Below are 20970 nucleotides of genomic sequence, written 5' to 3' on the forward strand. Positions count from 1 at the left end.
CAAACATCCGAGGATTGCTCCAAAACAAAATGGTTTTGCTACCTTTGGACCCCTGGGGGCCACCTCTCAACTGCCCCCAAGAAATGGGGGTGGAATTCTTTCCATCCTCTGTGTCTTGCTTTGAAAGACAAATATCTGCCAAGGAGGGCAGGAACGGAAAAGAAGAGCCCGTGCTCCAAATTATTATAACTTCAAAAATACGGGAAAAAATGTAGAAAAGGGCATAACAGCTCTGTAGTAGAAAAGAAACAGAACAAACAACACAAAACCAGAGGGAAAAAAATCTGCTCAGAGGGAAAAAAATCTGGTTTTTCATATTTGGTGCAGTTATAACTGCGGCCAGAAGGGGGCGATGCAGGGAGCGCTCCCGGCCAGCAGGAGGCGCTGTGATACAGCGACAACTCAGCCCCGCCCCCTTTGCTATTGCCCCGCCCACTCCTTGCTTACCCCGCCCCCTTTGTCGTGGCCCCGCCCCTCCACACGGCCATGGGGTCTCTGCACCCCCAAACGGATCCCCCTCCTTGTAACCCAGCAGGACCGCCCTGCCCTCCCCCAGCCCCAAATCACAACCATCCAAGCCTGGAAAGAAGTGGATCCGTTTATTGGGGCACAGGGGTTGCTCCCCAACACGCTGGGGGGGCCCTCCAGCAGCCCCCAAGGCACTGCGGGGCGGTGGGGTGGGCACAGCGCCCACCCAGCCAAATAATAATAATAAAAAATTACTTTGGTCCTGACAAAACTGGGGCCGGGGGCACCCGGCTGGTCCAAGGCGGGGGTTAAGGCAGTTTTGGGGGGGCCCCCTGGCACGCAGAGGCCTGGGGGGTCCGGAGGGGCTCAGAGGATCTGGCGGGGCATCCCGTAGCCCGTCATGCCAGCCTGCGAGGCGCCCCGGTTGGTGCCCATCTGCAGCCCGATGACGCTCTGCCCCTCCTTCAGCTTGTCCTCGGAGAAGACGCGCCGGTTCTCCTGTGACTTCCTGCGGGCACAGCGGCTGTCAGCACCCCCAAGGACCCCTCAGCCCGGCCCCCTGCCCCTCCAGCACCCCCCGCACCTACTTGGGGAACCAGTTGGGGTCTCCCACGAAGAGCCCGTCACCCTTGGCCACGGCCAGGCTGCCCAGGTTCATCAGGGTCCTCTGCACGCACGCCATGTTCTTCCCTGGAGGATCCACAGCAGGCTCAGCTCTGGCTCCATCCCCATCCCCATCCCCACCCCACGGCCTCCGGGTCACTCACCCTCCCAGAGATCTACGGTCTGGAATGAAATAAACAGGGCCAGGAGACTTCTTCTCCTTTTTAATGCCTTTATTAAAAGTGATCAGCTCAGGATTGGGCGGCTCGGCAGGGCTGCAGTCCCCGTCGCGTCTCCCAGGGCGACTCAGAGGAGGAGGATATGCGCAGCTCTGTCCACTGGGGGCAGAGCCGGGGGATCCAGTCCTCGTGGGAGCCTTTAGGGCGTGATGTCCCTGTCAGATCTTGGTTTCCCTGATTCTGTCCAGCTTTGTCCTGGCGTCGGGACGACTCTCTGCTCAGGGCGAGAGGGGCTCCGCATCTCTGCAGGCTCAGCACTTGGCTCCTCACGTCTGGACATCACTTTAGTCTCTCAATTCTTAGGTGGCTCGTTGTTTTTAGGGTTTTCTCGTTGCATTTTGGAGTCGAGGTCCCAAAGCATGCTGGTCTTTGGAGTCACTTTGCATAACCCCCCCACCCTCTCAGGTGTCTTCCCTATGCTGGAAGAGAGCACTGCCTCGGGGAAGGGCCATCACCCCACCCAGCCAGGCCTTTTACTAATACAAAAGAGGAGATAAGCTACAACGACCCGTGATTACAATACCAAAGCACCAAGAACCCTGGCAGAGACAGAGACCTGGCTGCGTCCCTGTAACTCTTTCTCACAAAAAAAATATTAACCGAATTTTTGTTCATAACAGAGAGAAGGCAGAGCCTGACCCCAGGCAGGTCTCAGGTCCACAGCAGCCCCTCTGGTGGCTTTAAACCACAATTCCTGCAAACCCTCAGCCTTTCCCTCAGGTGAGGAGGGCAGGGATGGAGCAGCTTTGGGGACACCTGGAATCCACACAGGGTCACTCCCCACAGCCCCAGCACAGCTGTGGGCAGAGCCCCTGCTCGGTATTCCCACACTTTTCCCTCTTATCTGGCAGACACATCCCAAACCCAAACATTCTTTCCATGAGGTTCCAGAAGGCTGCAGGTTTTGTTCAAGAAGGAGGGTCCAGGTCAGGATGTTGAACAGAATGTTGTGGGTTGTGCAGTAGTTTTGTGGTTCTCACAGTCCCTTACCAAGAGGAACAAATGATCAATTGCTGCATTTCTGGACTGGTATCCCCACAACTGCCATTGCAGTGGGCATTTCCAGCCAGCCCTGCTCTGGAAACCATCAAAGGCTCGCAGAGGAACTGCTTGGGCTGCCTTTGTTGTTCTGTGCTTCTTGCAGGGCTGAGCAAACAACAGCCAAAGACTTTTTCCGCCACAGAATTCTCACCTCTGCAGCAGCTCTAAAGCCGCCAGAATCAAAGCCAAGGGGGCAGGGGGGACCCTCAGGTGCTGGCTGCCCCCTGGGGCTGGGCAGGGCAGGGCTGGGCAATGGCCATCCCTGTGCAGTGGGGCTGGGCCATGGCTGGGCCCCAGCCTTGCATTGACAGGGGTCCCCAGGATGTGCCACCCCTGGGACAGGCACCCGGCCAGGAATGTGCAGGGACATTTCTGGAACCGCCAGCCCTTGGTAAAGGTCCCCCCATGCCAGGATGTGTCACCCCCTGGGACGGGATCCTCCCAGGAAAGGACATCCTGGATGTGTTCCCGCAGAACAGAACCCCTCCCTTACCATCTGACTCTCAGCACAAATGGCCGCTTCCTTCTTGTCCAAGAAAAAGAAAGTGAAACTGTTGAGAGAGCACAGCCCAACACCTCCATCCCCCACAGCCTCCCGACCCATCCTTGCACCCCTCACACCCCGTTTTTCCCCTCCCCTGTCGCCCCCCAACCCGTTTCCTGCTCAGGTGCTCCCCGGGATTGCTGAGTCAGGAACAGGGGGTGAGGGGACGTGGTACAAAAGAGAGGAAAATAAGGGAATAAGAGAAATAAAGAGATGAAAAATTCAAGGGTGGGAGAGGGCACAGAAGCAAAGCTACTCAGGACACTCAAGTGATGTCTGCCCAGGAAATGAGCACGCCAAGGGCGCTGTGCTGGGCCCTGGGTCACCCCAAAATCTGAGACACCCAGGGAAGGAGCTCAGACCCACTGCCACACCCAGCCACTGCCATTCCCAGGCATCTCCATTCCCCTGGAACCCCAACCATGGGACCCCCATTCCTTGTGTCCCACCCTGCCTGGGACCCACATCCCAGCATTGCCATTCCCCAGGATCTCCATGGCCCAGCACCCCATTCCCAAGGAACCCTCTCCTGTCCATTCCGTGCCCTAAAAATCCTCCTTTCCCCAGAACCTTGATTGTCCCAGGACCCCCAATTCCCACGGGAACCCACATTCCCCCCGCATCCCCATCCCCTGACCCCAAATCCCTGGAGCCCACGTTCCCCTGGCACTGCCATCCCTGAGTCCCCCCAGCCCTGGGCACCCCCATTCCCAGGGACCCCACATTCCCCTGGGCACCCATTGCCCGGGTACCCCAAACCCTCTGAGCCCCCCACTCCTGGGAACCCCATATTGCACCTTGTCCCCCCCAGCCTTGTCCCCACACTGTCCCCACGGCCACATCCCCATGACCCCGTGCTTGTTGCCACCACCAACACGTGAGGACGAGACGTGACCTCACTTCCTTCCTCTTTATCCGAAAAGCCACCAGCGAGGAGACAGCCACCAGCAGCAGCGAATGACAGCCAGTGCACATGGCTGGGGACACCGGGATGGCCGGGAAGGTGGTGCTGCTCCTGTGGGGTGAGTGCCCTGGGCACAGGCCTGACACCCTGGGGATGGGGAGAGGAGGGGGCACAGGGGGGGTGTGGGGTCCCCTGAGGTCCCCAATGCCAGCAGTGCCAGTCCATGATACCCACAGTGGACCTTGTTGGGACTGAGGATGTAGGGTGGCTTTGGGGACAGGAACAGGGGGACAGGAATTTGGGGACTGCACCTTTGGGCTCAGGCAGCTCTGGGGATAGGGACAAGGGAACTGGGATGCAGGGACAGAAGGGGACAAGAACAGTGAGGATGTGGCCATGGGGATGGGATCATGAGCTGGTGGGGGTGACCTGGGCCAGCATGGGCTGTGTCCATGCTGTCCTTGTGCCTGGGGTGTCCACAGTGTCCCCACCCTCAGCCCAGGGTGGCCTCGGTGTCCCCGTTCCCAAGGTGTCTGTGCCACAGGGATGTGGTGCACGGGTGGCTGTGACACAAACGTGTCCCCATGGCCTCGCCGAATCTTTTGGGGACCACCCAGGCACACTTTCCCACAAGAACTGCTGACCCCATGGGGACAGTTAGGGACAGTCCACACACTCTGTATCCCTTTGCCTCTGTCCCTGCAGTGCCACCCCCACTGAGCCCTGTCCCTTCTCCCTTCCAGCCCAGACCCTCGGCCTCGCTGGTGAGTCCTCGGGGGATGCCATGGTCCCATCCCGCTGTCCCCAGCCCCGCACTGGCCCTGGCAGGCTGGTGTCCCCTGTCACCCACAGGTGCCCAGACCACCCAGCTCCTGGTGGAGCCCCCATGGACACCACCAGTGCGGTGGGACCCCGTGACACTGACCTGCCAGGGCTCCGGTGCCACCAACTGGTACAGGGACGGGCAGAGCTGGTGGCAGAAGGGATGTGACCATCTCAATGTCACCGAGAGAGGCACCTACATGTGTTACAGACCCGACACCGGGCTCAGCCCCCCTGTGACAGTCTCAAACGGTGAGGGAGCTTTGGGTGTTCCCAGCCTGGCACCTGCAGGGACCCCAAGGGCTCTCGGTGGGCTCCGCTCCATGGGTCACCTCCTGTGTGACCAGAGCCTGTCCCCTGCCCTGGGGACATCCCAGAGATGGGGGATCCCAGTGCTGGAACTGGGGACCCCTGGTGCTCTGGACCCTACAATGGAGGGTTCTGGTGCCATCGGGTGTGACAGGTCCCCTCTGTCCCCAGACTGGCTGGTGCTGCAGGTGCCGGGATGGGTGCTGCTGGAGGGGGACATGGCGATACTGCGCTGCCGGGGCGCTTGGCACAAGAACGTCACCTCTGTATCCTTCTACCGAGAGGGGACAGAACTGAGGGGGCTCCCCGATGGCGCAGAGCTGTCCCTGTCCCCTCTGCAGCTGAACCACAGCGGCCGCTACCGCTGCAAGGGCTGGGTGGAATACTGGGGGTGGCAGGAGTCAGCGCCGGTGACAGTGACAGTGCACGGTGAGCCCCCCACAGCCCCCACCCCGACACCCCCACAGCCCCTCCCCAGGGATTCAGGCTCACAAATCCCCTCCCCTCTCCTTCCCTGAGTTCTCGGTGCCAGTGCTGGAGGGTCCCCCCGAGCCCACCGTGGGGTCCCCCCTGACTCTCAGCTGCCGCAGCACCCCCAGCCCCCTGCGGCCCCGAGCCCCCCTCCTGTACCTGTTCTACCGGGACGGGCGGGTGGTGGGGGGCCCGCAGGGGTCCCCGCAGCTGCTGCTGCCCGCCGTGGGGGTCTCCCACTCGGGGAATTACAGCTGTGAGGCGCAGTCCCAGGGTGGGACCGTGCGGAAGAGCAGCGCCTGGCTCCGCGTCACGGTGACCGTGCACAGTGAGTGCGGGGATGGGCACGGGAGCCCTCCACATCCTCCCAGTCCCCTGGTTGGGGACCTCAAGGTCCCCCTGACACCTTGCTTGTGTCCTCCCACCTCTGCCCTGTGTCCCCTCACCCTCCTTGGTGTGACCCCATCCCTGACATCCCCACACACCCATCCCCATGTCCCACCACACCTCCCCTCCTTCCCCACCGCGGCCTGCCAGCTCCTCCCTGTGCCTCCCCACGTCCCGTGGCCAATGCCATCATCACCCTCTGTCCTGTCTCTGTCCCTGCAGTTCCCGTGGCCAATGCCACCATCACCCTCTGTCCTGTGTCCCCTCAGTGCCCCTGGCCAATGCCACCATGACTCCCAGTCCCCTGTCACATCAGGTGCACACAGGTGACAACGTGACCCTGCACTGCTCAATGCAGGTGGGCTCAGCCCCTGTCACCTTCACCTGGCTGCACAACGGGCAGGAGGTGGCCTGGGGTCCCCTCCTGGAGCTCAGGGACATCGACGTGGGGCACTCAGGCACCTACCAGTGCATGGCCACCAACCAGCTGGGACAGGACGGGCACCGCGTGTTCCGGCACTCAGCCCTGAGCTGGCACTGGAGGTGACAACGTGGGGACACAGGGACACAGGTGGGGTCACACAGGGTTGCTGGGGGATTCAGGACCCCCGGGGTTCAGAGTGACCCCAGTGTGTCCCTCTCTGTCCCAGCAGTGGCTGTGAATGTCAGGAGGACCCTCCTGTTCCTGCTCCTGCTCCTGGCTGTCATTGGGGGCTGTCACTGGTGGCACCACTGGGGTGGGTGACAATGGGGGTGATGGGGGGTGCTGGAGTGAGGGGAAGACCCCAGAGTGGAGTCAGAGATCGGCAGCACCCAGGGCCCCTGAGCTGGTGGACACTGAACCTGCAGTGACCTTGGCTGGAGGTCTTGGGAATAAGGGGGGAATTTGGAGGGTCTTGGTTGTGCTCCAAGGCCTTCCCTGGGTGGGCTTTGAGGAACATTGGGGTGGAGCTCCTGGAGGGTTTGGGGAGCTCCTGGGGGGATGTGTAAATTTTCTGGGAAGCTGTGGTCAAACCCAATGGGCGCTCAGATTTGAATGTTGGCACCTGGTTTGGCCACCGGGATTTGGACTCGCCTCTGAGAACACGGGGGTTGAAAAGCAGAGCGCTCTGTGTGGGATTGTCCTTGTGGGATCTTTATGGGGTCCTGGGGGAGTTTGGGGGTGCCCATCCCAGCCAGAATTGGGGTTCTGGGGGCTCAGAGGGTTGGGGGCACCAGGGGGGCTGGGGGCACTGTGGTGATGCAGAAGTTCTGGGGGTTCAGGGGTGCTCAGAGTGTCCGGGGGAGTCGGGGGTCCATTGGGAATCGGGGCTGCAGTGGGGATTTGGGGGTCCCGTGGGTGGTTGGAGCTGCCGAGCTCCCAGGAAGGTTCAGGGGTCCCCATGGTCACCCCCTCCCCTTCCCATTGCAGCCGCCAGGAAGCTCCAGGACAGGTGAGTGGGGGGCTCGGACCGGGACCCCCCTTTCCCCCTCCCCAGACACCCCCAGACCCCCTCTAATCCCCACAGGCCCCCCGGAGCAGGGGGCTGCGCTCACCACCCACATCATGGGCACCGAGTGGGCAGCGGGTGAGTACAGGGGGGGACAGGGACACCCACAAATGTCACCCCCACCCAGGTCCCCACAAGCGGTGCCACTCTCAGGGCCCCCAGAGGTGCCCCCCCGCCCTGCCCCACCTCGGGACCCACAAGTGACCAACGCGGAGCTGTCGGGACCCCAGAAGGGACAGCGGGACCCCCGTGACTACGAGAGCGTGCTGTGACACTGGGGGCACTGGGGGGCACTGGGGGGCACTGGGGGCACTGGGGGGCACTGGGGGGCATCGATTCCCCTCAGGGGTCTCTTCTTCCTCTTCACAGCGCCCCACAGGGCTCCTCATTCCCCCTCCCAATGCCGGGAGAGCACACGACGTTTTTTCCCTCTTATTGTACCCAAAATTCAGTTTTTTGGTCAAACTGCGTGAGGAACAAGGCTCACTCTTTAAAATTTGTAAATGTCTAATAAGGATTAAAATGGGTTATATATTATAATATATCATGGTATGTTATAATTTAGAATAATATGGTATCATATATAATGAATCATATAAAATATATAATTTATAATACAGAATGCACAATATATATTATACATTATATTATATATAATAATATCGATATATAATATATATTATATATTATAAATTATATTATATACTATATTTTGTATTATATGTATATATTTTAAATATAATATTATATATATTGTATTATATTGTATGTACATATTATATTTAATTATGATTATATTATATTATATTATATTATATTACATTACATTATATAATAAATATAAAATATTATATAATGTATAATATATATTATAAATAACACTATAATATATATTATATAGAAAATAAAATGTGAAAAGACTTCTATGTAACTAAAAAAAAAACAGTGTAAGGCCATCCACTGATGGCATGTAATCCCAGCAGTTTTACTCTATATAGGGAAAATTATTTTAAGCTTTTTGGGTGCTCTTTTGCAGTTCCGTAAAAGCACTCCAGCACTGGAAATATTGTCCTTTTTTTCTCCTATAATTAAACTTCTAAAACTCTAAGGAGTGAACTCTGTTTTTCAGTCACTCAGAACATCCTGGATTTTTTTGTCCTTTTGGTGGAGTAGCATTGCCACCTGCTGTTCGATATTCTGAATTACAGTGCTTATTTTGGATGTTTTACTTCGATTTTATCCGGTTCTATGATCGTCATCATCATCCTTTGGCGATGGCGTTTTTTGGGTTTGAATTTCGGGTAACTCCCTATTTTCATCATCTCAAGGTTTAAAGTGAGGGGGAAACCCTGTTGCCTTCCATTATTAAGGGTTTAAACTGAGAAAATCCCCCTTTCCCTATCACTTGAGTGATTTAAATTAAGGGAAATGCCTCTTTGCCCCATATTTTAGGGGATTAAATTAGTTAGGAGAACCCATTTAATTGTCATTTTACTGGTTTGAGGTCAACACCCAAACTCTGCCTCATCCTTTGGCCAAACCTTCACCCTGGCAGGTTTTATCTTCTCCTGTGCTGACTTTGTCCATTCCTTGACCTGGCACTGGAGGCAAGACCCAGGAATTTTCCATCTTTCCTATTTATTTTGTGTTCTGAAGGTTTTAGGTCATTTTAATCAAGCCACAGCTGGTGAGTTTCACTCATTGGCCCAGTCCTTCGTTATCAATAACAAACATCCGAGGATTGCTCCAAAACAAAATGGGTTTTGCTACCTTTGGACTCCTGGGGGCCACCTCTCAACTGCCCCCAAGAAATGGGGGTGGAATTCTTTCCATCCTCTGTGTCTTGCTTTGAAAGACAAATTTCTGCCAAGGAGGGCAGGAACGGAAAAGAAGAGCCCGTGCTCCAAATTATTAGAACTTCAAAAATACGGGAAAAAATGTAGAAAAGGGCATAACAGCTCTGTAGTAGAAAAGAAACAGAACAAACAACACAAAACCAGAGGGAAAAAAATCTGGTTTTTCAGATTCGGTGCAGTTATAACTGCGGCCAGAAGGGGGTGCTGCAGGAAGCGCTCCCGGCCAGCAGGGGGCGCTGCGATACAGCGACAACTCAGCCCCGCCCCTTTGCTCTTGCCCCGCCCATTCCTTGCTGACCCCGCCCCCTTTGTCGTGGCCCCGCCCCTCCACGCAGCAATGGGGTCTCTGCACCCCCAAACTGGGATCCCCCCTCCTTGTAACCCAGCAGGACCGCCCTGCCCTCCCCCAGCCCCAAATCACGACCATCCAAGCCTGGAAAGAAGTGGATCCATTTATTGGGGCACAGGGGTTGCTCCCCAACACGCTGGGGGGGCCCTCCAGCAGCCCCCAAGGCACTGCGGGGCGGTGGGGTGGGCACAGCGCCCACCAAGACAAATAATAATAATAAAAAATTACTTTGGTCCTGACAAAACTGGGGCCGGGGGGCACCCGGCTGGTCCAAGGCGGGGGTTAAGGCAGTTTTGGGGGGGCCCCCTGGCACGCAGAGGCCTGGGGGGTCCGGAGGGGCTCAGAGGATCTGGCGGGGCATCCCGTAGCCCGTCATGCCAGCCTGCGAGGCGCCCCGGTTGGTGCCCATCTGCAGCCCGATGACGCTCTGCCCCTCCTTCAGCTTGTCCTCGGAGAAGACGCGCCGGTTCTCCTGCGACTTCCTGCGGGCACAGCGGCTGTCAGCACCCCCAAAGGACCCCCCCCGCCCGGCCCCTGCCCCTCCAGCACCCCCCAGCACTCCCAGCACCTACTTGGGGAACCAGTTGGGGTCTCCCACGAAGAGCCCGTCACCCTTGGCCACGGCCAGGCTGCCCAGGTTCATCAGGGTCCTCTGCACGCACGCCATGTTCTTCCCTGGAGGATCCACAGCAGGCTCAGCTCTGGCTCCATCTCCATCCCCATCCCCACCCCACGGCCTCCGGGTCACTCACCCTCCCAGAGATCCACGGTCTGGAAGATGTCGGTGGCGGCGATGCCGTAGCGCTCGGCCGCCTGCAGGAACTGCGAGATCTGCTCCATCTGCTTGAAGGCCATGGCCGATGCCTGGATCTTGGCCACGGGCGCCTGGCCCCGCGGGTGGAGGCTGTTGATGAGCCGGCACAGCACCTGCAGGCAGGGACAGGGACAGCGACATCATTAGGATTATGGTCAGGTGTGTGTCACGGTCACTCCCTGCTGTGCCCAGGGCTACTCACTGTGCCATCCTTCAGCCACTGCTGGAAGCCGTCCCTGCCGGGCGCCGGCTGTGCCACCGCGCTGCCGCCGTCGCCGCCGCACTGCGCCAGGATCCAGCGCACCAGCACCTGCTCCAGCTCGGGGTCGTACTGCCGGTCGATCTTCTGCTGCACCTCCCGGCTCAGCCCGTACGAGGGGCCCCGGTTTGCCATGCTGACGGCAGGGGGGTCTGCGGGGATGGCACCCGTCAGTGGCTCTGCTGGCACCGGGGCACCCACCCCATGAGCCCCATCCTGGTGTGGAGCCTTATCACCCATGCCAGGCGCTGCCCAGGCTCTGCCCTCTTCCTGCCCAGCTGGTTGGGCGCTGGCTCTGTGCCCACCCAAGGGCCAGCAGGGTGGGCAGCACCCTCGGTGCCATCCTGAGCATCCCCATCCCGCAGCCCGGCCCCTCACGGGCTTGGCAGGCACCGGGGGCCGGTCAGAGCTTGTTTGCAGATCTCGCCCGTTTGCTCGGGCCCGGCGCCAGATCCGGGACTGGCACAGGAGCGTGGGGCCAGGGCTGATGGCGGCGGTGTCCCCACCCCGGCGGGGCAGCCAGACCCCACCCTGGCCAGGTGCTGTGCCAAGGTGCCGCTGGAGCGGTGCCACCCATGCTGGAGATAATGCCCACGGGGAACATGAGCAGAGCGGCTCTGCCCATACTGCCCAAGCCCCCGGGGTCTCTCTGTGCCCTCTGCCCACCAGTGCCGTGGTGGGCACATGAGGCTGCCCACCCCTTCATTGCCCCCACGCCCTGTCCTGCCCCGCTGGCATTGGGGGGACCGAGAGGCCAGAACACGTGCAGGCAGCCCTGCATGCCCGGTGTCCCTGTGCCAGCCGGGTACATGTGGCAGTTGCTGCCCAGGGAGTGCCCAGCCCACATCGGGGGTGCCAGGCTGAGCTCACCCCTGCCACACACCCAGCTCGGGGGTCCCGTCACCAGGAGCAGCCCCAGGACGTGAAGGAAAACCGAGCGCAGCCGGGTGTGCCCCCGGAACCAAAGCTTTGGGGCACCGTAGGGGTCTCCAGTGCCAGGCCCGGGGCACGGGGACCCCGCGGGGAGTGGCGTGGGGAGCGGCCGGCCGGGGGCCAAGGCGTTGGGAAACAAAGAGGAGCTGGAACTGGGATCATTTCCCGACCCAGCCGGAGCTTGCCCAGGCGGGATGGGGACACACCCGCACCCAGCCCCGCTGCCCCGGCGACCTCCGGACTCCGCGGGGGGAGGAAGCTGCGCCCAACCCGGCTGGGCTGGGGACCCTCCGGGCATCGTGGGGGCACAGAGGGGCCCGGTTATGGGGCAGCCACCCGGGGGTCCCCAGGGACAGCCTGGGCACCCCGAGCTCTCTCCTAGCACTGGCAGGGAAAGCGCTGGACCCAGCCCCGCTGAGACCGAGCCACGCTGGGGACCCCCCAATACCGTCCAGTGCCAACAGGGAGGGGACCCCAACCCGCACGGGGCCACCCTGGGGACCCCGACACACCCCGGGGACAGCAGGGAGCGGCTGTACCCAGGGATGGAGCACCCTGGGGTGCCCAGAGCCCCCCGGGGACAGCGGGAGGGGACACCGGGGGACACCGGCGGCGGCGGGGAGGGGACCGGAGGCAGCCCCGCGGGCGCGCCCCGGGGCTCCCCGCACGGCGGGGCCGGAAGCCGCACCCCGGTCCCGTTTCCCGGGCGCGGCCGCGTGTCCCGGCGGCTCCGCGGGCGCGGTCCGGCCGCAACCGCTACCGGGGCGGGCAGGGGGGGACACCCCGGGGGACACCGGGCGCGCCCCGAGCACCGAGCGGCCGGTCCCCATCTCCGCCTCTTTCGTTCTCCCGGTCCGCATCTCCCTCCCGCTGCCCGCGCCGCTCCCGGTGCCATCCCCATCCATCACGTGCCCACCTGCGCCCGGTGCCCGGTACCCGGTGCCAGCCCCTCCCTACCTGCGGCGCCGGTCCCGCGCTCCCGGGGCGGCAGTGCCGGATGCCGCCGCCCGCGCCCTTTTCACGGCTGATGTCACCGGCACCGCCCGGCACCGCCCGCCCCCGGGGCGGGATCCGCCAGGGCCGGGGCTGGGACCGAGCCCGCGCCGCGCCCCGGGGCAGCCCCGCCCCGCCACGGGGACACGGGGGGGCACGGAGGGACAGGGCCGGGTGGGACAGGTGGTAGAGGGGCAGGTGGCATGTGGGGACAGGGCGGTCAGGAAGGGGACAGGGTGGCTGTGGTGGGGACAGAGTGATCATGGTTGGGACAGAATGGCTCTGGTGGGGACATGGTGGTCGTGGTGGCTACAAGGTGGCCGTGGTGGGGACTAAGTGATCGTGGTGGGGACAGAGTGGCCGTGGTGGGGACAGGATGATCATGGTGGGGACATGGTGGCCGTGGTGGGGACAGAATGGCTCTGGTGGGGATATGGTGGCCGTGGTGGGGACAGGATGGTGAGGATGAGGACACAGTGGCCGTGGTGGGGACAGGGTGATCATGGTGGGGACAGAGTGGCCATGGTGGGGACAGGACAATGAGGATGGGACAATGGCCGTGGTGGGGACAGGGTGATCATGGTGGTGACAGAGTGGCTGTGGTGGCAGAGGGACATGGGGGCTGCATGGGGGGGACAGGGTGGCTCTGGTGGCCAATGTGAGGATGGAGTGGCTGTGCTGGGGACAGGGTGACCACGGTGGCAGGGATTGTGACAAGGACAGGGTGGCTGTGGGGACAGGGGGACACAGGGGACAGGGTGGCTGTGGTGGCAGAGGTCAGGATGGGGTCACTGCTGCAATCAGTGTCACACACGGCGGTGGCTGTGGTGGCTGAGGTGACAATGGGGTGGCTGTTGTAGTGACACTGTGGTGACGGGCAGGCACAGGGCTGTGTGGGGACAGCGTGGCTGTGGTGACAGTGCCACACAGGGTGGCTGTGGTGGCTGGGGTGACGATGGGGTGGCTGTTGTAGTGACACAGTGGTGACAGTGGAGGGGACAGTGGGACAGGGTGACTGTGGTGGCTGAGGTGACAATGGGGTGGCTGTTGTAGTGACATTGTGGTGACAGTGGGCAGTGTGGGGACAGTGTGGCTGTGTGGGGACAGCGTGGCTGTGGTGGCAGTGCCACACAGGGTGACTGTGGTGGCTGGGGTGACAATGGGGTGGCTGTTGTAGTGACATGTGGTGACAGTGGAGGCAGGGACAGGTGACTGTGGTGGCTGAGGTGATGATGGGGAGGCGTGTAGGACAGTGGGACAGGGCAGTGTGGGGACAGTGTGGCTGTGTGGGGACAGCGTGGCTGTGGTGGCAGTGCCACACAGGGTGACTGTGGTGGCTGGGGTGACAATGGGGTGGCTGTTGTAGTGACACAGTGTGACAGGGCTGTGTGGGGACAGTGTGGCTGTGGTGGCTGACATGAGGATGCAGTGGGGACAGGGGGGACACAGGGACAGTGGGGACAGCATGGCTGCAGTAGCAGGGACAGAGTGACCACGATGGGGACAGGCTGGGCACAACCCCCTGAAGATTTAGGTGACAAAACCTCTGATGGTGGCAGTGATGGGGACAATCCCACAGTGGCACTGGTGGGTGCCAGGACCCTGCTGTGACAATGATGGTGACAAGCAGGGCCTGGCTGTGGTGGCAGGGGGACAGCAGAGGCTCGGGGGGAGGACGTGGCCTCCGGAGCACCCGCAGTGTCCCCGGTGGTGGCGCCGGCACAGCCGGTGGCGTTGGCACCGCTCCCGTCTCCATGGCGAGCGCCACCAAAACAACAAACAAAGCCCGGGCGCGAGGCCACCGGCCGCCTTCGCAACGGTGACAGGGCCACCGCTGCAGTGTCCCCGTCACCCCACCCACCCCAGCACCCAGCTCAGCGCCCGCCGTGCCCGGCTCGGCTGGGGGGCCACCACTGGGATGGCACTGTCACTCTGTGGTGCCACCAGAGCTCAGCTGGGATGGCACTGTCACACTCCAGAGCTCGGATGTGATGGCACTGTCACTCTGTTCTGCCACTCGAATGCAGCTGGGATGGCACTGTCACTCTCTGGTGCCACCACAGCTTGGCGGGGATGGCACTGTCACTCTGTTCTGCCACCAGAGCTCAGCTGGGATGGCACTGTCACTCTCTGGTGCCACCAGAGCTCGGCTGGGATGGCACTGTCACTCTCTGGTGCCACCACAGCTTGGCGGGGATGGCACTGTCACACTCCAGAGCTCAGCTGGGATGGCACTGTCACTCTCTGGTGCCACCACAGCTTGGCAGGGATGGCACTGTCACTCTGTTCTGCCACCAGAGCTCGGCTGGGATGGCACTGTCACTCTCTGGTGCCACCACAGCTTGTCTGTGATGACACTGTCACACTGTGGACCAGCCCAGAAGTGTCCCCCTGCCCTCCCTGGGTCCCTCCCGCACCCATGGGTGCCACAGGGTGGGGTGGCTTTAACCCTTTAAGGGCTGTGGGTGTCCCCTGGGGACTTTGGGTGGCGTTTCCTGTGGCTTTGGGGACATGGGTGGGGGACACACAGGGCAGGGAGTGACACATGGGTGACCCATGGGACTGGGGTGACATGGTGGGGACAGAGAGGTGCAGGAACAGGGGTGGGGTTAGGGTGACACAGGGACAGGACCCAGGGGTGACAAAGGAAGAGATTTAGGGGTGACACAGGGACAGGACCGAAGGGTGACAAAGGAAGAGATTTAGGGGTGACACAGGGACAGGACCGAAGGGTGACAAAGGAAGAAGTTTAGGGGTGACACAGGAACAGGACCCACAGGGGGGTGGCCCAGGGTGGCACAGACTGTCCCAAGGGACCCTGGCACACTGGGGCACAGCCAGGGGACACAGGGGGTGATTTGGGGACAGGGGAGGGCGGAAGGGGAGGGGACCTTGGGGACACACTCAGGGACAGAGGGCAGGATGAGGGGCACACACGGGCAGAGCAGGGGCACGGTGTGATGTGGGCAGGGCCAGGGGACAACGGGCAGCAGGCAGGGGGACACGGGGGGGACAAGGCAGGGGACATGATGGGGGGACACTGAGGGACAGGGGTGGATGTGACAGGGGGACACGATGGGAATAGGGGGGGACAAGAAGTGGGCGGGGCAAGGGGACACGGGAGGAACTAATGGGGGGACATGGGGTGGGTGTGGCAGAGGGACATGGAGGGACATAATGGGGGGACACGGGGTGGGTGTGGCAGAGGCACATGTGGGGACATAGGGGGACATGGGGTGGGTGTGGCAGGGGGACATGGGGGGACATAAAGGAAGGACATGGGGTGGGTGTGGCAGGGGGACATGGAGGGACATGGGGGGAGTGGCAGAGGCACATGAGGGGACATGAGGGGACATGGCAGGGGGACACAAGAGGACATGGGGGGGCGTGGCAGGGGGATAAAGGGGACACAGGGGGACACGGGGTGGATGTGGCAGGGGGACACAAGGGGACATGGGGGGTGTGGCAGGGGGACACGAGGGGACACGGGGGGGGTGGCAGGGGGACATGGAGGGACATAATGGAGGGACATGGGGCGGGTGTGGCAGCGAGGCACAAGAGGACACAGGGGGACATGGGGTGGGCATGACAGGGGGACACGAGGGGACATGGAGGGACATAATGGGGGGACATGGGGTGGGTGTGACAGGGGGACAAAGGGGGACGCCACGTGCGGACAGGGGGGGGTCACCAACATCCGTGACCCGACCCGACCCGCGCCGGAGCCCACGCGCGACCCCCCGGTGATGTCATCCCCGTGTCCCCGCCCCCTCGGTGACGCGCTCCCGCGCCGTGGCCATATAAGGGCATGAGCGCGCAGGCCACGCCCCTCCCGCGCGCTCGGGGCCGCCGCCAGGCCCCGCCCCCTTCCCGGGGGAGGGGGAGAACCGAGGGAGGGACACCGGAACGGGGAGGGGGAGGGGACGGGGACATTGGAGAGGGGACAGGGACATTGGAGAGGGGACAGGGACACTGGGGAGGGGACAGGAATGGCGGCCACCCGGATAGGATGGGGAGGACAGCGAGGAGATGGCGGGAAAATCCCCTTGGAGGGGAGGGGAGGGAGACACGGAAAAAATGGGGAGGGGCAGCGAGAAGATGGGGGGGGAGAGGACACCCCAAGGGAGGAAGATGAGGGGGAGACGTGAAGAGGAAAATGGGGGGACAGAGCAATTAGTGTGGGGGGGGACACGAGAAGATGGGGGGGTACCTGAAAGATGGGGGGGTACGAGGAAAATGGGGGGGTACCAGAAAGATGGGGGTACCAGGAAAATGGGGGGGTATCAGGAAAATGGGTGGGGGTACCAGGAAGATGGGGGGGTACCAGGAAGATGGGTGGGGTGGGATCCATAGGGCGAGGCCGGGCAGATGCGAGTGGGGAAGGGGAAGCTGCGGCCAGAGGATGAGGAAGATGCGGCCACAGGAGAATGGGGGATCCCGCACAAGGCACGGAGAGCGGGACGAGGCGGGGAGGGGGACCCCGAGAAGATCTCGGGGGGACGCGGCAGAACCCGGGACGCCTTGGGGATCCCCCCACCCACCAACAGGAGCCAGAGCTGCTCTCACGCCTCTTTATTCCCCTCCCCGCCCATCCTTTCACCCAGGGGGTCCCTAAAGCAGCGTGGCCACCTCGAAGCGCTCGGAGCAGCACCCATGGGTGCCCACCCGCTGCCGGGCCCCCTCCCTGCGGCGCCGCGCCCCCAACCCCTCGGCCCGGGGGGTCTGGCGGCGCTCCGGGGGTCCCCCCGTCCCCAACGCCTCCGCCGACACCGAGCTCACCACCGGGGCCGAGCCGGGCTCTGCGGGGAGAGAAGCAGCGTCCGGCCCCGCCGCGGCACCCGGCGGGGCGGCCACGGGGCCCGGGGAACGGGGGGGCCGCACTCACGGTGCCGCTGCAGATCCCGCAGAGCGATGGAGGAACCGGGCCGGGCCGGGGCCGCGCCCCGGTAAAGCTGCAGCGCCTCCAGGAGCTCCGATTCCAGCGCGAACTCCGCGTCCCACTCGTAGTTCTCGTCCACCGAGGTGTTTCTCCTGCGGGGAGGGGGTGAGGGGCACGGCCCGAGGGGGTGAGACCACCGGGGGGGGCTCCAGGGGAGACCCCCAAAAGGGAAACTCTGGGGATGGGTGTGAGACCCCGGGGATGGGCTCTAGTGAGACCCCAAAAAGTGAAACCCCAAGGGATGGGTGTGAAACCCCAGGGATGGGCTCTAGGAGAAACCCCAAAAAGGGAAACCCTGGGGATGGGCTCTAGGGGAGACCCCAAAAAGGGAAACCCCGAGGGATGGGTGTGAGACCCCGGGGATGGGCTCTAGTGAGACCCCAAAAAGTGAAACCCCAACAGATGGGTGTGAAACCCTGGGGATGGGCTCTAGGAGAAACCCCAAAAAGTGAAACCCTCAGGATCGGTAGGAGACACCAGGGATGCAGATCAGGGCAGACCCAGAGGGATCAGATGCCAGGGATGGGCATAAGACCCCAAGATAAATGCCAGGAGAGACCCCAAAAAGTAAAACCACAGGGGAAGGGTGTGAGACCCTGGGGATGGGCTCTAGGGGAGACCCCCAAAAGGGGAAACCCGGGATGGGACCCTGTGGAGAGGGAGAAGAGATCAGGGCGCTGAGGTGAGAGCCAAGGCAAACCCAGAGGGATCAGATGCCAGGGATGGGCATAAGACCCCAAGATAAATGCCAGGAGAGACCCCAAAAAGTGAAACCCCAAGGGATGGCTGTGAAACCCTGGAGATGGATGACAGCACAGGGATGGAGGTCAAGGCAGGGGATGAAGGATCAGATGCCAGGGATGGGCATGAGACCCCAAGATGAATGCCAGGAGAGACCTCCAAGCCACAGGTGCCCCGGGATGGGTGGCATGGGCAGGTGCCAAGGTCAGATCCCAGGGATGAGCACCAGGGGCACCATCCCGAGGGATGTGGGAGCTGCCAGGGATGCTGGGGTTGAACTGGAGGGCTCTCTCAGGACAGGGACAATGGGGGTGTCCCCAGGGCACCGCAGGGCTGGCAGGCAGCCAGCTGGCTCCGTGCCAGGCCCACTCATGCCAGCTGGGTGGCACAGGCCCGCAGCTGCCCCGGCACGCTGCAGGAGCCCATCCCAGTGCCCTGCCCACGGCTCACCTCTTCCCGGCGCCAGCATCCGTCCTGCCCCGTCCCTCCTCGGCTGCCGAGCCCGCGCTGTGCCAGCTGCCCCCATCCCCGACGGGAGTGCCCAGGAAGGTGCCCCCCAAGGACGGTGCCAGCGAGGGGGGCCGCAGGAAGGAGCCGCTGCCCCGGCCGCTGCTCTGGCTGGTCAGGCTGCCCCGCGGCAGCTTCTCCGGGGCTGCAGCGTCCGGCGGCCGCCCCGGGGGCTCAGTCCGGAGATGTGGGGCGGGCTGGGGGGGCGGCCAGGAGGGGGAACCGGGCAGCGAGGCCTTGGCGGGGCCCAGGGGCAGCCGGGGGGGCTCAAGGAACGCGGCGGTGGCGGCGGGAGGGGAGGTGGCGTTGGCACTTGTGTCATTGCAGTCCGGGCACAGCGTCCGCTCCGGGCGCGGGGGGCTGGCGGGGGGATCCGAGCGGGCACCGCTACCGGGGGGCGGGGGCTCCCCCGGCTCCTCCGGGGGGGGCCAGTCGCCGTCCACACACATCTCCTTGAAGAAGGGCAGGCTGAGGTACTGCAGGATGCCGCTGATGGGGCCGGGGGGCGCCGGGGGGCTGCTGGCCGGCCGGGGGGACTCCCGGGGCCGGGGGGGCTCCGGGACGGCGCTGTAAGGCAGGGTGGCGGCGGCAGAGGCCACGGGGCTCACGTCGCTGATGCTCAACGCCACGGCCTCGTCCACCACGGGGCTGCTGCTGCCGTAGCCGAAGTAGCGGCCGTGGCGGTGCCCGGAGGCTCGGGAGCCGCGGCGGGGCTGCCCCGCGGGGTGGGGGCGCAGCGAGACCCCCCTGTGCCACACGGGCTCGTCGTCTTCCTCGTCTTCCTCCTCATCCTCGTCATCCTCCTCCTCCTCCTCCTCCTCCTGGGCGGGCAGCTGGCGGTAGGGCTGCAGCGGGTCCCGCGGAGGCTCCGCTTCCAGCTCCGGCCGCGGCTCGGTCTCCAGCACGAAGCGGCCGTCGGGGCCGCGGCAGATGCGCTCCAGCGGGACGTGCTCCCGGTGCTCGCGGTGCTCGCGGTGCTCCCGGCCGTGGCTCTCGTAGGCGGGGTACCGGGAGCCGGCGATGCTCAGCCCCAGGCTGGTACCGGCCTTTTCACCCCACAGCAGGCTCCGGTGCAGGCTCCGGCACGGCGATGGCTGCAGCTTCAGCTTCACCGTGCTGGCGGGGCTAGCAGGGCCACGAGCATTGCTGCAGGGGAGAGGCAGCAGCTGCAGCACCGCCAGCCGGGCTGCTCCTGCATTTCCTGAGCTTTTCTCCGGCCAAAAGTGCCCGGAGGGAGAACGCCAAGGGAGCATCCCGCTCCCTAACGCCCTTGGGCAGGGCGTGGCTGTGCCCAGCTTGTCCCTGTGCCCCCAGCTGGTGGCAGAGGGATGAGGAGCGCAGTGGGATGGGAACATGGCGTGGCCAGGAGTGGGACAGGGATGGAGGGGAGTGTGGCACGGCCAGGAGTGGGATGAGAGGCAGCAGGATTTGGGGGAGTGGAAGTTCAAGGTGTGACATGGCAGGAGTGGGATAGGGAGGGAAGGGGATGTGGAGGGGCATGGCATGGCAAGAGAGGGACAGGGAGTGTGGCGTGGCATGGCATGGCATGGCATGGCATGGCATGGCATGGCATGGCATGGCAGGAATGTGGCATGTAGGAGCAGGACAGGAAGGGAGTGGGATGGAGGGAGCATGGCAGTGACATGGCAGGACAGGGAGGGAGTGTGGCATGTGGAAAGGACCCGGAGGTGACATGGGGGGAGAGGAAGGAGGGATGGGATGGTGGAAGGAGGTGGCAAGGTGGGGAACAGGACCAGGGAGGGGTGGCATTAAGGGTGGGAGAGGACAGGGATAGTGGCAATGATGTTTGGAGCCCGGACAGGGAGGGGATGGCATGGTGGGAGCGGGACAGGGAGGGTGCCATGGCAGTGACACGGCAGGACAAGCAGGGAGCGTGGCAATGGCGTGACTTACTGTGGAGGTGGAAGCTTCTTGCTGGGGGAGAAGACGAGTGGTGGATCTGGAAGGCCATGAGAACACAGGGGGATCACACGGCGAGCAACTCAAAAACGTGATGAGGAGGAGGAGGAGACGGCGGCACCCACACCCACTCGGTGCCCACCCAGGCTGGCCTGTCCCCTGTCCCCTGTCCCTTGTCCCCTGTCCCCGGTACCTTGGCGGCGCTTGCGGACGCGCGCGGCGCGGCGCCGGTTCATGATGCAGGCGGCCATGGTGCTGAAGATGACGGCCACGCTGAGGAAGCAGATGCCACCAATGACCCCTGCCAGCACCGGCTGTGGCAGCAGCTCCGGCAGCTGCGTGCGGGACGGGTACACCTCCATCCCTGCCACACACAGGGCA

General features: G+C 62.8%; 3 protein-coding genes and 1 pseudogene across 3 annotated transcripts in view; 1 reads left to right on the forward strand and 3 right to left on the reverse strand.

The window, feature by feature from the left end:
• Positions 1-584: 584 nt before the first annotated feature.
• On the reverse strand, positions 585-1153 carry LOC135457715 (transgelin-2-like). The gene is made up of 2 exons (XM_064732430.1): positions 1056-1153; positions 585-976 (listed from the first exon to the last, which is right to left on the reverse strand). The coding sequence occupies exons 1-2, from the start codon at positions 1148-1150 to the stop codon at positions 835-837; spliced, it is 237 nt and encodes a 78-aa protein (XP_064588500.1). The 5' UTR covers positions 1151-1153; the 3' UTR covers positions 585-834.
• A 2733-nt stretch (positions 1154-3886) lies between these two features.
• Positions 3887-8322, forward strand: LOC135457580 (Fc receptor-like A; annotated as a pseudogene).
• A 1244-nt stretch (positions 8323-9566) lies between these two features.
• LOC135457713 (transgelin-2-like) lies at positions 9567-12552 on the reverse strand. The gene is made up of 5 exons (XM_064732429.1): positions 12447-12552; positions 10500-10708; positions 10236-10410; positions 10056-10158; positions 9567-9965 (listed from the first exon to the last, which is right to left on the reverse strand). Exons 2-5 carry the CDS (start codon positions 10689-10691, stop codon positions 9824-9826), a joined length of 612 nt encoding a protein of 203 aa, XP_064588499.1. The 5' UTR covers positions 10692-10708; positions 12447-12552; the 3' UTR covers positions 9567-9823.
• Positions 12553-17039: 4487 nt separating this feature from the next.
• The window catches only part of IGSF9 (immunoglobulin superfamily member 9), a 16662-nt gene continuing 12731 nt past the window's right edge, over positions 17040-20970 (reverse strand). Inside the window, exons 16-20 of the mRNA XM_064732571.1 lie at positions 20783-20953; positions 20584-20629; positions 18613-19815; positions 17368-17513; positions 17040-17281 (exon numbers count right to left, since the gene is read on the reverse strand). Coding sequence (XP_064588641.1) covers positions 17094-17281; positions 17368-17513; positions 18613-19815; positions 20584-20629; positions 20783-20953 — 1754 coding nt within the window. The 3' untranslated portion in view covers positions 17040-17093. The remainder of the gene's footprint in view (positions 17282-17367; positions 17514-18612; positions 19816-20583; positions 20630-20782; positions 20954-20970) is intronic.

Source organism: Zonotrichia leucophrys, chromosome 25 (genome assembly GCF_028769735.1).
Source record: "Zonotrichia leucophrys gambelii isolate GWCS_2022_RI chromosome 25, RI_Zleu_2.0, whole genome shotgun sequence".
NCBI lineage: Eukaryota > Metazoa > Chordata > Aves > Passeriformes > Passerellidae > Zonotrichia > Zonotrichia leucophrys.